This window comes from Lichenostomus cassidix, chromosome 2, assembly GCF_008360975.1.
Source record: "Lichenostomus cassidix isolate B80296 chromosome 2, HeHo_3.0, whole genome shotgun sequence".
Lineage (NCBI taxonomy): Eukaryota > Metazoa > Chordata > Aves > Passeriformes > Meliphagidae > Lichenostomus > Lichenostomus cassidix.
This window is the reverse complement of record NC_139482.1, coordinates 118,966,766-118,983,196: the sequence shown is the minus strand read 5'-3', so window position 1 is coordinate 118,983,196 and position 16,431 is coordinate 118,966,766. Positions and strand designations below refer to the sequence as shown.

General features: G+C 39.9%; 1 protein-coding gene across 1 annotated transcript; it reads left to right on the top strand.

Annotated features, from left to right (window-relative positions):
* Positions 1–476: 476 nt before the first annotated feature.
* Positions 477–16,109, top strand: TRAM1 (translocation associated membrane protein 1). Its single transcript, XM_085053018.1, has 11 exons — positions 477–706; positions 3,492–3,555; positions 4,140–4,261; positions 4,459–4,575; positions 5,480–5,538; positions 5,923–6,007; positions 9,412–9,482; positions 9,572–9,676; positions 10,218–10,361; positions 11,254–11,414; positions 14,608–16,109. Exons 1-11 carry the CDS (start codon positions 584–586, stop codon positions 14,679–14,681), a joined length of 1,125 nt encoding a protein of 374 aa, XP_084909144.1. The 5' UTR covers positions 477–583; the 3' UTR covers positions 14,682–16,109.
* The last annotated feature ends 322 nt before the right edge of the window (positions 16,110–16,431 follow it).

Below are 16,431 nucleotides of genomic sequence, written 5' to 3'. Positions count from 1 at the left end.
TGGTGGCAACCAAACTTAGCCAGTGGAGGAGAGAGACATCAATGGTGAATCTGAATAGAGGGGGTGCCAGTGGGAAAGTGGAGTCCAGCCCGGCTCCACGGCGCGACCCGAAGCGGGGGCAGCCCGCTCTGTTAGGTTTCGTCTTCTACGCGATCCTGGAGGGGATCCACAGTCATTTTCTGTCATCGCTGCCTGGGTAGGAGAGTGAGGCTGGGCCGGTGCCCGGCGCGGGCTTCGGGCTACGGGCAGCGAGTATCCGGCCGGCGCTGCCAGGGACGCAGCAGCACTGCCCGAGCGCTACGGCTGGGCTGGGCTGTGCTGACGAGCCCCGGGCACGGCGCGGCCCGGGTTGGTGGGTTTGAACTGGCGGGCGCTGCCCTGGCCCAGCCGGGCGGGAGGAGCGCGGGCGCCGCCGGCCGGCAGGGGCGCTGCTGGCGGCAGGGCGGGGGAAGCGGAGCGGCGGCGCTGCCTTTCCCCGGCTGCGCGACCGCCTCCTCCCCCTCCGCCTCTTCCTGGCCGCGGCGAGAGGAGCTGTGCTGGCAGCGGGGAGGCGGCGGCGGCGGCGCCCAGCTCCCGGCCCGCCATGGCGATCCGCAAGAAGAGCAACAAGAACCCGCCGGTGCTGAGCCACGAGTTCATCGTGCAGAACCATGCGGACATCGTGTCCTGCATGGCCATGATCTTCCTGCTGGGGCTCATGTTCGAGGTGAGGCGGCACCGACGCCCCCGCCGGGGGTCCTCTTCCCGCTTCCTCCCGCTCCGCCGGAGGCTCTCGGTGCTGGAGCGGAGGGAGGGAGGGAGGGAGGGAGGGCGCGGGAGTCCCGCGGCAGCGGGGAGGCTGTGCGGGCGGGAGGCAGAGCCCCGCGGCTGCCCCCGGCCAGCGCCGCCGCCTCCCGGCGCACCTGCCCGCCGGCCCACGCCCGCCCCGCCGTACGGGGAGCAGCAGCCGACCCCCGCCCCGCCGCCCGGCCCGAGAACCAGCGCGGACGCCTTCCCCGCGGCGCATCCCCGCTTCCTCGGGGGGAACGCCCTTTTCCCCGGCTCGGCTCGGAGAGGCGCAGCCCGCGGCTGCCGCCAGCACCGGGGTCCCGCTTGCCGCCGCGCTGGGCGGGAGGCCGTGCGGGGCCGGGAGCGGGGCGGCGCGCTGCCTGCGGCGGCGGCGGGAGTTCCTGCGGGCGGCGGGGTTACGTGGCAGCCGGGGAGGGAGGGAGGAGTGCGCGGCACCGCGGGGAGGGGGCGGGGGGCGAGGCCCGGCCGCGACAGCCGATCCCCCGCTCTTTGTGTGCGCGGCCCCGCCGGGCCCCGCCGGCACTACGGCTCCCGGCGGGCGGCGCGGCGAGCAGGAGAGCAGCGGTGACGTGTCCTTATCCCTGCGGCCGCCGCTCGGGTCCCCCTGCCCGCGCCCCGCACCGCCCCCGCCCGCGGAGCATCCCGGGGCTCCCGGGGCGCCGTTCGCCTGCGCTGGACACCTCCGCACGCCTCGGAGGTGCGCCCAGGGTTGGCAGGGCCGAGGGGAGCTCTCCCTCCGGCCTGAGGGCCGCCCTGCTGCAGGCCCTCCGCTCTCTGCGCCCCCATGTTGAATGCAGATGTTCCTAAACGTGCCTTTTTGGCGCTGGAAAGGTAACTTACCTGTGTGACTGCCAAAGTGTTATCCGTGATCTAAGATCACTCATCAGCAGAGTAAGACACTGTTGACCGAATGTTTCAGGCATTTTAGACATTTTTTAAGGGTGGTGGACCTTTTTGTTATAGGGATGGCTCTATCCAGCTGTTGGTACAGCTCAGCACTAAAGGCCTGTGGAGTTAAGAAGAATATATATTTATATATACATGAAAAGTAAAAACAGGGCAGACCAGCTAAGCTGATGTGTTTGGGTTTGCTATCAAAATCACCAAGACAGCTGTTATATGTTTGTTTTCTGGGGAATGAAATGAAAGAGGTGAACCTAAACCGTTACTTTCTGTGCCTACATCAGGCTTACTGCATTAACAGTATTATTGGTAGGGTTAAAAGTTTTGGAGGATTGAATGTGCTGAATTCTTTTGTTTCCAGTTTTTTTAACCCACAGTGTTTTCTAACCCAGCATTGAAAGGCCATGTGTCATTGTTGATACAGATGTGGTATGTTGCAATTTTTGAAATGCTTTGATACAAGTTTTAGAAATCACTTGCTGCGGTTAATGTTGGTATGTTAAGGTGTTTATATTGCCTGACTTGTACAACTGAATTCGTACTGAGAGTAGCTGACAGAGCCTTCAAAGGGCAGTTCAGAATTGAGTACTGTTTTGAATTGTCCTTTGAGGGCTCTCTTGGTGAATAGGGAGCCCGAGGCAACTTCACTAATTGAAGCAAACTAGTTGGATTCCCTGAAGTTACGTGGACTGAACAGTCTGCCACATATTCAGGGTTTCATAGGAAATCTAGGGCTTGTTGACCAAGCACTAATTTTAAAAATCACAGTTCTTGTGAATGATAGTTAATACTGGTAGTAACCTAATGATTATCTTCAGACACTTAGCATGTCCTTCCAGGATTCCTAAAGGAGCTTGGTTTTTTTGTTGGCCCTATTAATTATCACATAGATCCTGGGTTTTTACAGCAATGAGAAACCATCTGATCATGAATATGGTAAAGCACAGTTATTTTTCCCTCTCAGTTAAAGCATGTTGATTCATGTTGGGATTCAGCAAAGATGTGTTATAGTTAAAAATAAATTTATGCTTATAGACAAATAAGAACTTGTACTCTGTCTTATTTATTGAGGGGGGAGGGGAGTTTAGAATGTCCCTCCCCCAAGGAAAGCCACTAGGACAAACATCTTCTCTTCAATTTGCTTTTATGCATTCTGTTTTTTCTTACAGCCCATCATAAAGGGGTAGTACCACTACTGCTAAATTTAATTTGTTTTATGCTTCTTGCTATAGGATCCCCAGGGTCAAAAGAATGCTAATTGTACTGAGTTAGCATCCCACTGGCCTGAAATAGTTTTCTGGGTTTTATGCCTTTCTTTCCTTGTCCACATTTTTCAGATCACCCACAGATTTATGAACATGATAACTGTCTTCCAAATTTTTTCAAATAAAAAGTACTTTTAAATGAAGTTTATTCTTAGCCACTGCTGAATGCATCATGGTCTAGGGACTCCATGATATTGTACATTCTGTTAATGTAATAATACAGTGTGGATTGAGGACAGAATTTTAGCATGTTTTTTTCATTTTATTGTTGTAGGAAAGGCTGTTTGTAAGTAGCATTTTCAAGGATCTTTTATTTGTCAGGTTAAGTATTCTGTAAACAAGCCTGTAGAGACCATGCAATGTGTGCTGCCTTTTGAAAGTCAGGTGCAGTGGTGAGATAATGTGAGTTGATCCATTTTTTGGGAGGAGACAAATGTGCTCGGCAAGGGTGCCAAAACTGTGGGCAAATGTTTTCAGTTTAATGTAGTTTATTTCCATGAGCATTTATAGAAATTTTGGTTTTTCCTCTTTCAGATTACAGCAAAAGCAGCCGTCATTTTTGTTACACTTCAGTATAATGTTACCATTCCTGCCACAGGTATGTATCTTGCAGGAGGGTAGTTATGAGACAGCGTATCAGACATTATTAAGTATGCCATGCTTCCTAGACTTGAAGGGAATTTGTCAATTTGAATAGATAATGAGCAGCTTTCAAGGATTTCACTTTATTTTTATTGAAACACTGGTTTAACTAATTAGGTTAGAGACAATGTTTGTGTTCTGCTGGATTCATCATCAGTGCTAAAACACCATCTGACTGGTAGATAAGTTCATGTGAATTCTTACTCTGGCTTTGCAAATGACAATCTTTAATAGTCAAAGTGGGGTGATAGTTTAACATATTCTTATTGTCTACTTTCAGTGTATTTGGGTAAACTTGCTCAGTGCATTTAAGTTTTTAGTTTTATAGCACCTTTCCAGAGTCAAATTGAGTTTGTGATGTGATGGAGAAGATAACTGTAAACAGTCTAGTGACCTTGTTCATGGTGGCAGTTTGACTTGACTTTTATTTGTTCAGCTGACTAAAAGCTACTTCTGTCTGAAAGGTTTCAGTCTGAGAAATAAACTTATTAACCATTAAACTGTGTTGGTGCCTAACAGTTAATTCTGTTTGTCTTTTAGAAGAACAATCTGCTGAAACAATCTCTCTCTATTACTATGGCATCAAAGACTTGGCTACAATTTTCTTTTACATGCTTGTAGCAATAATCATACATGCTATAATTCAGGAGTATGTACTCGATGTAAGTATAAAATATTCTTTTCATCAAGATAATTGTCAGATTTTAATTAGACTTTAAGACTATTAACTTATAAGTAAACTTCTGCATTAAAGTTTTTAACTGTAAAAAATGCATTAAAACTTTTAGATACTCTAATGCAGTTACCAAATAAATGTTAAGTGCTGCAACATATAAATAATAGTGGACTTTCATTTCAGAAAATTAACAGGAAAATGCACTTTTCAAAAACAAAGCACAGCAAGTTCAATGAGTCTGGGCAACTTAGTGCATTCTACCTTTTCTCCTGTGTTTGGGGAACGAGTATTCTTGTCTCTGTAAGTATGCTTTCTCTTCTGTTTGTATTGTGAGATTTCAAAAAATTCACTTATGTCTATAATAAATATGGTTTGGACTTATTTTTCTGCATTTAGCTGGTTTTAATTTTAAAGTGGGGACAAGTTTAAGGTTTCTGTGTGGGTTGTAGTTATAACTGAGTGTAAAGTCAATAGTGTTACTGTTGCTCAGTCTTGAGTTGATTTACTGTCAAACTGAATAAGGTAAAAACATTTAACTCTATTATGGTACTTAATTCTCTGTATTTTTTGTGTTGGTTTATTAACACAAAATGTTTATAAAACACCATGCATAGCATTCTGGAGCCTAGGGAATGGGTATAAGGCCAGGTTGCTGTAGCCTCAGGACAGTGTGTGCTTGCAGGTGACATACACTTTGCTATTGGCTGCATGTGTATGAGCTTAGCTTCACAGAAGGGGAAGAGTGGGACTTCTTTTTTTTTATTTTATTTTAACATAATAACTCCTTGAGAAACTTTACTTCTCTTAGTTAAGTTCAAAGCTTGTCAGCAGTTTACAAAAGAAGACTTGTGGCTGGCATAATAATGCTGGAATAATTTCCATCTCATAAGGACATTTTGTCTTGAACTAGCACTTGATTTGTTTGGTTGCTTTTTATTTTCCTAAGCCTGTGCAACTGTCTTTTGTTTTGGGGATTTGTTTTCTGGGTTGGTTTGGTTTTGTTTATTTGTGATTTCTTGGTTTGGTTTTTTTTTTTTAAGATTTATAGATCTGCAGCTTTTACTGGTGTGTGTAAATGTGTGCATTTTTGTGTATACACATGGGCATATACATAAATGCATACTTGTATGTCCAGTATTTCTGACCAGAAAGCAACATCTTGGAGAGTTTATTGGGGTTTTTGTTTGTCCTTTTCTTTTTTTAGGAGAACTATATATCAGATCCAACCTCTCTGTGGAGGGACTATCCGCACACTCTGATTCCGTAAGATCTCTTCCTTAGAGGATTGCTGGGGGAGAGGAGGGAGTGTTTTAAGCTCAGCATGTGTCATGTGCAATCTGTGTAGAATAAGTAGTTTGTAAAACTGTATTCGTCACTAATGTGTTTTGGGTCATATTTATGTGGGCTCTTGATTCTTGTAGCATACAAAGTTCTTTTTCTGTCAGCTATTACTTTAAGAATTAAGTTTTTGCAAGCTTTGTCTTAATGATTTTGTTTTTAAAAAATATTAATTTAGAGTTGGCTGGCAGGAAGGATCTGTATTTTTCTTTAAGAGACAGGGATAAAATGAGTTCACTAGAAGCTTCTGAGATGTTTTAAGTTCATTCATAATAAGTAATATTCTTCAATTCTTGCTGTATTGTACAGGTTTCAAATGAAGTTTTTCTACATCTTACAGTTGGCATACTGGTTTCATGCTTTTCCAGAACTATATTTCCAGAAAACTAAAAAAGTAAGTTCAAAATGTAAATGGAACTCCAGAGCAAGGTGGCTTTTTTCTTTTCAGTTAAATCCTGTATTTCTAATTGCAGTAAAATTGCTAAATGTGAGATTTTCTTTTCTTTCCTTTTTTGTTTGTTTCTCTGAATTGATAGTCTGAATAGTCTCATTGAAATCACAGTTGCTTCATGAATCGTGATATAGGTGTAGAATATAAACTGTGAATAATTCTATAAATCAAAGGAGTATGAAAGTCTGGGATTTGATTTCAATAGCATTATCCTCAGCAGAAATTCTGGTTAGTTATGTGTTGAAATTTTTTTCAGTGCTCAATTTTTAACAGCATCATTTTTCCATTAAGGGTTTTCTCTGTTTTGGTTCTCATAACACTGGGTTTGCTGTAGATGTTTTGTAGCACACTTTTTGCCTTCCTGGACCAAAATAAGTAGTCTCTTTAAATGTTTTGGCTCAGGATCATTTTGCATAGACAGTTTCCTGCTTAGGCTTTCCTGTTGTAAACTCCTGAACATGGCTTCACCAAGGGCAAATCATACTTGACTAACTTAGTGGCCCTCTGTGGTGGAGTGACAGCATCAGCAGATGAGGAAAGAGCTGCTGTCACCTACCTGAACTTCTGTTAAGGCTGTTGGTAGAGTTCCTTCAGAATTCTTACCTCTAAGTTGAAAAGAGATGGATTTGATGGACAAGGAACTGGCTAGATGGCTGCTTCCAGAATCTTTGAGTCAGTGAGTCAATGTCAAGTGAAAAGCAGGAACAGGCAGTGTTCTTCAAGGCTCTGTTCCAGATCCAGTGCTGCTAAACATCTCCATCAATGACACAAAGGATTGAGTGCAGCCTCAGCAAGTTTGCTGATGATGCCAAGCTGAGTGTTGCAGTTGGTTTCCTTGAAGAAAGGAATGCCATCCATAGGGATCTTGACAGCCTTGAGGACTGGGTCTGTGTGAACCTCATGAAGTTCTACAAGGCCAAGTGCAAGGTCATGCAGCTGGGCTATGGCAATTCCTGACACCAGTGCAGGCTGGGGATGAATGGGTTGGAAGGACTTGGGGGTACTGGGGGAATGAGAATGGGACAGGAGCTGGCAATGTACCCTTGCACCCCAGAAAGCCAGTTGTCACCTGGGCTGCATAAAAAGCAGTGACCAGCTGGTAGAGAGAAGGGATTCTGCCCCTCTGATCTGGTGAAACTGCTCCTGGAATGCTGCATCCAGCTCTGGGGTCCCCAGCACAAGGAAAGTATGAATCTGTTTGAGCAGGTCTAGAGGAGGGCCATGAAGATGAACAGAGGGCTGGAGCACGCCTTCTATGAAGGCAGGCTGAGAGTTGGGGTTGTTCTACCTGGAGAAAAGAAGGCTTCAGGGAGAACTTATTGTGGCCTCTAGCTGTTTGAAAGGGGCTTATAAGAAAGATGGAGAGACTTTTTATTGGGGTCTGTAGCGACAAGGAATAATGATTTTGAGAGAAGCTAAGTTTAGAGTGGATTTGAAGAAATTCTTTATGATGGAGATGGTGAGACACAGGAACAGATTGCCCAGAGAAGTTGTGAATTTGCTTTCATTTGAAGCATTCAAGGTCAGGTTGGATGGGGCTTTGGGCAACCTAATCAAGTGATAGATATCCCTGCTCATGGCATAGAGGTTGGACTGCTGTAGAGGTGATCTACAAAGGTATCTTCGAGCCCAAGCCATTCTGTGACTGTTACTGCTCTGTGACTAGGCTGCATCTCTGTTGCCAGTTCTGCTTTATTCAAGAAAATGAAACATAGGTGTTACATAACCATAGGTCTTTGTACAGGAGCCTAGAAGAGGCTTAGTAAAATTGTAATGAGATGCACTGTTTTTATGCTGCTCAGATGCAGTATGAGTACTGTTTTGCAGATGCACTGCAGCTGATGTTCCCATACTGTGCTAGTGATACCTCAAATGTGACTTCATAGCCAGGTGTAGACATTTTTCTTAAAATAATGTCAAGAAAGCTGTCACAAGTTGCCTAAGTGCAGTATGTTGAACAGCAGTGTTTTACTTGGTCGCTGCTTGAAATTGTACCCTCTGACTTTTGCATTAAGTTTAAAGAGTGATGGTTCATTTGTTTTAGCAAGTTCATAGTTGATATTTCTTTACCACAGTTTAACCCCTTCCATCTTGGCTTCCTTGCCTTATTCCTTCTCTTGAGGGTACCAGCTGCTTTTACTCAGGTCTAGTTGTCTGTCCTGCTGACATAAGCAAGAAAATAACTTCTTAACTCTGGTTCCTGTATAGTCATGTGCATTATTCCACAAGGCCTGCAGTCTCTGCCAGGCATGGGCTGTTCAAATGTTACCTCAGTTCTAAAGTTAAAGTGCAAGAGGCTGCTTCTGGTTGTGCTTGGAGAAACTGACCATTGTCTTTATCTGAAATAACTAATTTTTCATTTTCTTTCAGATGATTTAGAGTAGGTCTTTCTCCACCTGTTTTCTTGCTCTTTATGTATTATGGGTGTGGTATTTGCTGTTGTCTCAGTTGTTTGATTCTGTGTGTTTGTTGGATTTGATACCGAATATTGAATAACATAGTATAGCTCTCACAAGATTAAAATTTTAGTCCTTTTTTAATTACATGTATACAAGATAAAGCTCAAGATCCTTACTTGAAGTTCAGGGAATCTTTCCAAAAAGAAGGAGTTTCTTAAGCACAACTGAATGTACTCTGCTACCACTCCAAAGTGGGTTTTTATTGTGATCTGGCATACTTCAGTGGTTCTTCTGTTCACAGATGGCACAATCTGCTTTCCATGTGCTGTGTCTTCCTCTTTATTATTTCATCTCCATGAATTGTTCAGTTAATGGGGCTGGTTAAAGCCTGACTTAAAGTGTGACCATGTGGTTTAGCATGGCTGGTTAATAACAATATTCACTGTATTTGCCAGCAACAGTGTGCCAGAATTTTGGATGGCCTTAAATTTTTTAAATTTATGTCAACACTTGGAAAACTTTTCATTTTGATTTGCATTTTGCTGTTCTATTCTGTAGCAATCTGACAATTTGATGGGCAGCAAACATGTGGAACTGCAGGATCTGATGATTCAGTAATACATAGAAAATATTGTAATAGCTTGTACAAATTTACAGGGGTCATAACAAAAGTGGACTCTTTTAAAAAGCATCTTTTCCATGTTTGATGCCTTTTCTCACAGTAGCATATATATAAGATACTGAATATTACTGGTAAGTAAGCAATAAGTTATGTGTGGAATTAGATGTGTAGGCTGAATAATTCAGTGCCAGACCAGGCCACCTTAAGGTAGCTGATAAACCAAGAAGAATTTCCAAGACTAGGGAATAGTTTATAATAATAGATAACATTGTAGGATACTGTATAACATTGTATCTAACACCTGGTCGCTTTTTTCTTCTTAATAGGAAGATATCTTTCGCCAGATTGTCTACATTGGACTTTACCTCTTTCATATTGCTGGAGCCTATCTCCTGAAGTAAGTAAATTGTAAACTTTTCCTGGCTTCATTCTCTGCCCTAAACATCTAACAAAATGTCTGAATATTTGTTTTATTTGTTTTTATAGTCTGACCCATCTTGGACTTGTTCTTCTGGTATTGCATTACTTCGTTGAATTTCTTTTCCACATATCCCGTCTTTTCTACTTCAGTGATGAAAAATACCAGAAAGGGTAAATAGTCTTTAACTTTAAAATTATTGTAATTTCTGTCTTAGAGCGTTTTGCATTTAACTAACCAGTAACCAAAATTACAAGGAAGTTCAAACAGTGTTTCTTAAGCAACCACAGTTCTCCAGACCAGTGTTAGTACTTATATTTCTAAACCATCAGTATACTTTCTACCTTGTTTTAGCCTATTTAAGTAAATGTTAGTAGCAGTATAAAATTAAATAAAATCTCTTAATGCGTACTAATGTGTTTTTAAAAAATGTTTTGTAGGGAAAGGAACAGGATAAGTTGCTAGTACAGCCAGTTCAGTAGGAACTAATAACATGCTTTTGTTCTCATAGTACTGGAAAGCACTTTCCAGTGAGTTGAAATTAGTTTCCATAACATAATGCAAGATGAATTTAAGATAGGTGCAAAATCACGAATATAGGTAAGTTCTGACATTTCAAACAAATTTGCCTGGTGAAGTGTAAACATTTGCATTGTTAGTGCATGAGTTTTAAATGGAAAGTGTATTTAGTGTTTGTGGTGTTTTTATTTCTAGATTTTCACTGTGGGCAGTTCTTTTTGTTTTGGGAAGACTTCTCACCTTGATTCTCTCAGTCCTCACTTTTGGATTTGGACTGGCAAGAGCAGAAGATCAGCAGCTGAATTTCAGTACTGGAAACTTTAATATCCTGGCTGTTAGGTACAGTAAAACTGGAACAGTTCTTAAGCATGTGCTGTAAATCCATGTTAAATACACAGTGTAAATGGTATGGTACTAATGCCAGTAATTCTGAATGATTGAGTGTTTTCATGCAACCAATATGATCAACAGAAGTAGCTTATGTAATAAACTTTTAAGGCCCAGTGAAATGAATTGTCTGATTTACAGTCTACAGCTGAGAAATCTGAAACTGTTTACTCTTCCTTTTTTGTAAAAAAGAAAAAACAAAACACACACCAAAAAAAAATCCAACCCAAAGAACAGAAGAACAACTAGAACTAAAAGGAATATCCAATTACAGACACTACTTTCAAATGTTTTAGAGTTAATATATTGGTGTGAGTTTATCTTAGAGGTCAAGGCATTATGTCCAGAGAATCTTTGGTTGTGGTTGAAGATTTCTGCCTCTTTCTCTGCCTTTATTATGGCTCCTGTTGCTGCTGTGTGATGCAGAATGTTCAGCCAACCAGCTAGACTTCTTATGAATGCAGAAAATGAAGTTATTGAACCATTGACAATGTCAGCATCACCCTGCAATATTGACACGCTGAACTGCAAGACACTCTTGAACCGTTTTCAGCTGTTGCTACCTGGTACCCTGGGAGTAATTCTGAGAAAGACAGCAGGAAAGAAACCTAGTACTTCCCAGTTTTGATGGGCAAAGATTTCACTATCACTCTATATCTAGCTTTGATCATCTGTGCTTAAGCCCAGTCTTGTCCTGTGCAAGAAAATCCTTGGCTTAGAAAATGGATGTTACCAGGAGGAGGGGATGGAAGTTGCCAAAAAACCTGAGATGTTCTACTTTCCTTTTCTGTTTGAATAATGAAACAAACTTACTGATAAAACTTTACCTATTATTTGTTTCTAGAATCAGTGTGCTGGCCTCCATCTGCATGACTCAAGCATTTATGATGTGGAAGTTCATTAATTTCCAGCTTCGGAGGTGGAGAGAGCATTCTTCTTCTCAGCCTCAGTCAGTGAAAAAGAAGTTTGTATCAGCTAAAGGAAAGACCTCCAGAAAAGAAAGAGGTTTGTAGTTTCAGTTCTTCTGTTGTCTTGACTTCTCAAAACCAACCTTAGGTTACTAAAGAAGCATTTTGTGTTTAACTTGTAAGTGAGATGACTCAGCTACAGAAACAGTAGTGGTGAGTATTACCATGGGAAGAATAGATTTTTTGAAAAACATTAGATATTGCTGGCTTTTCTATGTGCCCAAAGGAAGGAATTACTGGGGTTTTTTTTAGTTAATGCAGCATGATATTTTTATTATTTTTAATTTCATTACTTGAACAAAATGTGTCATGCTTATGTTTTGTTCCCTTTTGAAAGGGGAACAGATGCAATTTTAGATCTGTTCTCTCAGATATTTATTTGTAAAATTTTTTTGAAGTGGATTTCAAGCTTGTTTTTCATTGCCATGAAATTCTGAGGGTTTAGGGCAAAGAGATGGTTTGATGATCCACCCAGTAAAAACTCATGTGTTGGACTGTTTTTACAAAAAATAGAGTTTGATAGTTCTTTAAGGAAAGATAATAACTAATTACTACTCTAAACCTGTGTTGAAGCATTTAGAAATGAACTGATGAGTCCTGGTTTGACTTTTTGATTATGTCACACCCTTTTGATGGAAAGGGCATGAAAGAAGGTGAATGCTCTTTCCTCCAAGAAAAAATTATGTGCTCTTTAAAAAAAATAAAAATTGATCCCCATACTTCAGTATACCTGTTGCACCAACAGTTCAACTTTTGTGTGTTTAATTGGTAGCTTGAATAACTTCTGTACTTTTTTGAAATGGCAGAAGTTGTTTCAAAAGCTTTTCTCAGCATGATCCTTTGCTCCCAATCATATATTACCAACATGTTCCACTTTTTGATATAGTGAACATAATGGGTGTCAAGACCATTTGCACTGAGAACTGAGATTTGTGGTGGGAGATCAATTTTTTTTTTTTTTTTTAATTTCCCTCAAGGTTCTATTTTTGTAAAAATTACATGTTTAGCATACTGCTGCACTCCCTTTAGATCATTTGTAATTATCACAACTTAGCTTTTGTGTAGTGCCAGGGGTTTTTGTTTTCATCTGAAAATTCAGTTGGAATTTTTTTTTTTATAATTGAGTGAACGTATTTTCCTGTGTAAGCGTCTGGTTTAATCAGAGTTTCATGTCCATGGCCTACTCACTGTGGTTTTTTTTTTTTAAATTCAATTTAAGTATTTTACATCAAATAGTTTTAAAATATGTGCCTCGATGGTGATTTAATCAGGGAGTCATAAACGTAATAGCTTTTTAAAATCTCTTAATCTATTTCATTCATTTAATTTTGTGAATCTGCTGGGTTTTGCCCAACTTCAATGGAGACTTGCAAGTGGTAAACAAATAGTGAAAAAGTCGGTTAATTGGAATTGTGGTTTAATTCACAAAATAGTTGAACATTGCCTGTCTTGAAGACTAAAGAATTTTATTCGTTATTTTAAATGGAAATAAAAGAACTCAGTTCATTCATATTCTTCTTTTTTGAATACTCCTGTTATGTTGTCTGTTCAGAACACTTGCACAGGGTACAGCAAAACAGTGGTTTAGAAACAGAAATATACACAATTGAACTGTTTAAAACACTTTTTTTGTGGTTGAATGTTTTTTGGGAACTGGGGCACAATAAAATGTGTTACTTTTAATCTATGCCAAAAGCAAGAAATGACAGTAGAAAAATCCTGCTGGAGGTGTAGGTGGGGTACCCAGCCACATGCTGATTCATATTCTCTGTTTTACCTAAACTGTTTAAGAAAATATTATTTCCATTAGCTGGCTTGTGTCTAGTTCATTGTTTGTAAGCTTCTTTATATAAAAATAATTCAAATGTTTACAGAAATATCCAAAGACCACCTTATGTAGACTTTAAATGGTGGTGTCTTTTACAGCCAGATATGTGGTCAAACAAACTTTGACTGTTTTGGCCTCTTTGGTCTCTTGCTCATGTGTGTTTCTAATGGTTACTTTTTTTTATCATTGCTTGTTTGCATAAATGGGAGCATTTGGGTGTCGTGGGAGAGAGAGGGAGGCTAGCAGTTGTGTTTGTAGACTGGCCACACTCTGGTGACCTTCAACACATCTGCAGGTGGAAAAAATAAATTTAATCAGTCCTTTGTAAATATATATAACACCAAAAAACCAGCAACTGTTGCTTGAAGTCAGAATTAGATGAGTCAGAGCAGAGATCTTAGGCTGCAAGCATTATAGCTGGCTATGCACTCTGCTCTTTAGATCTGTTTTATAAATATAGTTACTGTCAGGCAGCATCTTTTTCCTTGGTTGTGGTGAAACTGTATAAAGGGGATACTCTTAATTCACAATGGTATCACGTTGTTCCATTTTACTAGTTCTATGCACTAAAAATCCACAGATTATGCATCATTGGTTTAGGGGAAACTTTTGCTAACAAACTATCACTGTGGTACTTGAACAGATTAAAACTCTTGAGATCTTGAAGCTGGCCCCAAAATGGGATAGGGGTAGAGAGTTGCAGCTGGAAACACATTCTTGTATTGTGTTCTTAGATAGGTGCCTGATCTTTTACTTGACCTCTTTCCACCTACACATACTCATTGCAAATCTGAAGCAGTGTTTTACTTCTGTTTTAGTTCTGTCTATCTTATCTACATAAATATTTTCATCATAACGTGAATGAATTCTGTATGTTAAAGTAGATGCTTTAAAAATTGTATGTATATGTGTGTATAAAGGATTTCCCATATGTATAAAATGCTTGTAAATGTAAGTGAAGGAGTGTCATTTTAGCAAGAATTATAACATTAAATAGGTGGGATAAATAATTAAGACATGTAGCAGGGAATTGTGTATATACTGTGTCTCCAAAATTTCACAGAACCATCTCATCTTATATACAGGTTGTGCTTCACTTTTTCACTTTTTAGAATTTCTTCTGAAGTATCATTACTGGTCTTGATTTTCAGTCTAGATGTATATAATGCACACATTTCAGTGTCTGGCCACATCAGGAAACTGGAATATATTGTAAACTTTAAATATTGCACTTCATAAAAACTTTATTATGCTGTTGCACTCTGAATGATAATTAAGAGGTTTAACAAAGAAGGTGCATAAAAAAAGAAGTTAAAAGGTTGTTTGTGTACGACCCACAAAATGTAATAAAATATAAAGCATCTCACTGTATTTGAAAGATGTTTTCTTTTTTTTTTTCTAGAAAATGGAATAAATGGAACAGTGACCTCAAATGGAGCAGACTCGCCTCGCAGCAGGAAGGATAAATCCTCGTAAAACTGGGTTTTATTAAGTTAATTGACTAATGTCCCCAAAGAATCTGCTTTTTACATGGATGTCCCTTCAGCACTAGAGATATTATGGATTAAAGAAAATACAATTCATGTTTTTTGATTATTGCTGTTGTTTTGAGAAACTTTTTTTAAAAAGCCATTTTGACTAAGGAAAAAGGTTTATTTCTCTTCAAATACTTTGGGGGAGGATTCAACACTTTTTAAAAAACATTGACGCTTTTTTAAATATTTACTGTGATGAAATAACTTACTTAATGAGGATCACTGTTGCAGTGTATTATTTCCTTCCAGTTTTTGTAATCTTGGTGATACTGTTCTACCAACTTCACGTTTCCAAGTTCCTCAAGAAGTATTGCAAAATTGGAGTAAACACATAGTATGCATTTTCAGATACTCTGGATTTTCAGTTAATTACCTTGACTCAAATTTGCATTTCAAATTGGGATTCCAAGACCACACCAATAGACCTCTTTATCTGGTAGTTACTAGCTGCACAATGTCTGCTCTAAGAATTACCCCATATCATTAAAACAAAAGTGAACTAATTGGAAATGTTGCAGAGTCTTATTGTTTGTTGGTTAGAAATCTCTTAGAAGGAGCAAAACACCTTTTTGAGATTTAGCTTTTAGCACTTGAAAATTAGAAGGGAGCGTGTATGGTCATAGAAAGAGTTGATTTGAGTAGCACTGTCCACTTCTGTCTGTGCTTTTGAAGTGTATGTATCTTGGAGAATTAGTGTGTGTTGGACCTTTGAAAATTTGTCTGTCTGATTTTAGGGGGGTGGAGGTTCTTACAATGTGTTGTGTTTGTTTTGGGAGGCAATTAATGCTTCATGAAGAGGGAATTAGATAAATGGATCAAGTTATGAGAAACATTCCTTTATTCTAACTGCTTTGCTTTGTTTCACCTCTGTTAGGAAATAGTTTGATTTCTCCTATATATATTTTTATGAAAAAAATATTTGAAAGCTACAGCTTCTTAAAACTGATTTATTGTAGCCTCTGCTACAACTGGAAAACATCTAAATTTCAGAATTTTTCCATTGTCTTTCATAATTGTATTCAATGTGAAACTTTGTCCAGTTAGTTTCCCAGTTTAATATGCAGATAATGTTTCCTCTGTGCGCTTTTGTAATGGGTGTAATTCAACCCGTTTCACTTGAGAATGAGTGAGACATTTATTTCAGTCTTAAGAAGAAGTTGCTAAATTAGTCTATCAAGTTAACCCAAGTATTGAACTGCTTATTGATTGAGGAGTAATTATGAGCAATCAAGCTGATAAATAAAATAATTTTAATTAAAAACTGTTATTATAATTGAGTCTATACCCAACAAAGTAATAAATCTGCATTCTGTATTTTCTACAGTTCAATTGCTTACTATTAAGAATAAACGTTTCTAGTACAAAATCATCACTGCAAGTAACCATCTATTCTTCAGTTGTTTAGTGCTATTTAGAGTTATTGCATTATAATTTATTATATGTTTCGGCTGATTACAATCACAATTCCCAAGTATTTGGTTCACAGCTCCTGTTGTGGACTTGGCAGGCTTGTACTTGCTTAGCTTGAGAAATCTGGGGCAGTGTGCCCTGTAATATGCCCAGTCTGCTTCAGTAGCAGTAGCTATCCCATGTCTTCATTTGAAGGGGTAGAACTGCGAATCTGTCTGATCTGACCATGAAACTGGAAAACTGGAACTCGGAAATTTTGACAGAATCATGTATGTTATATA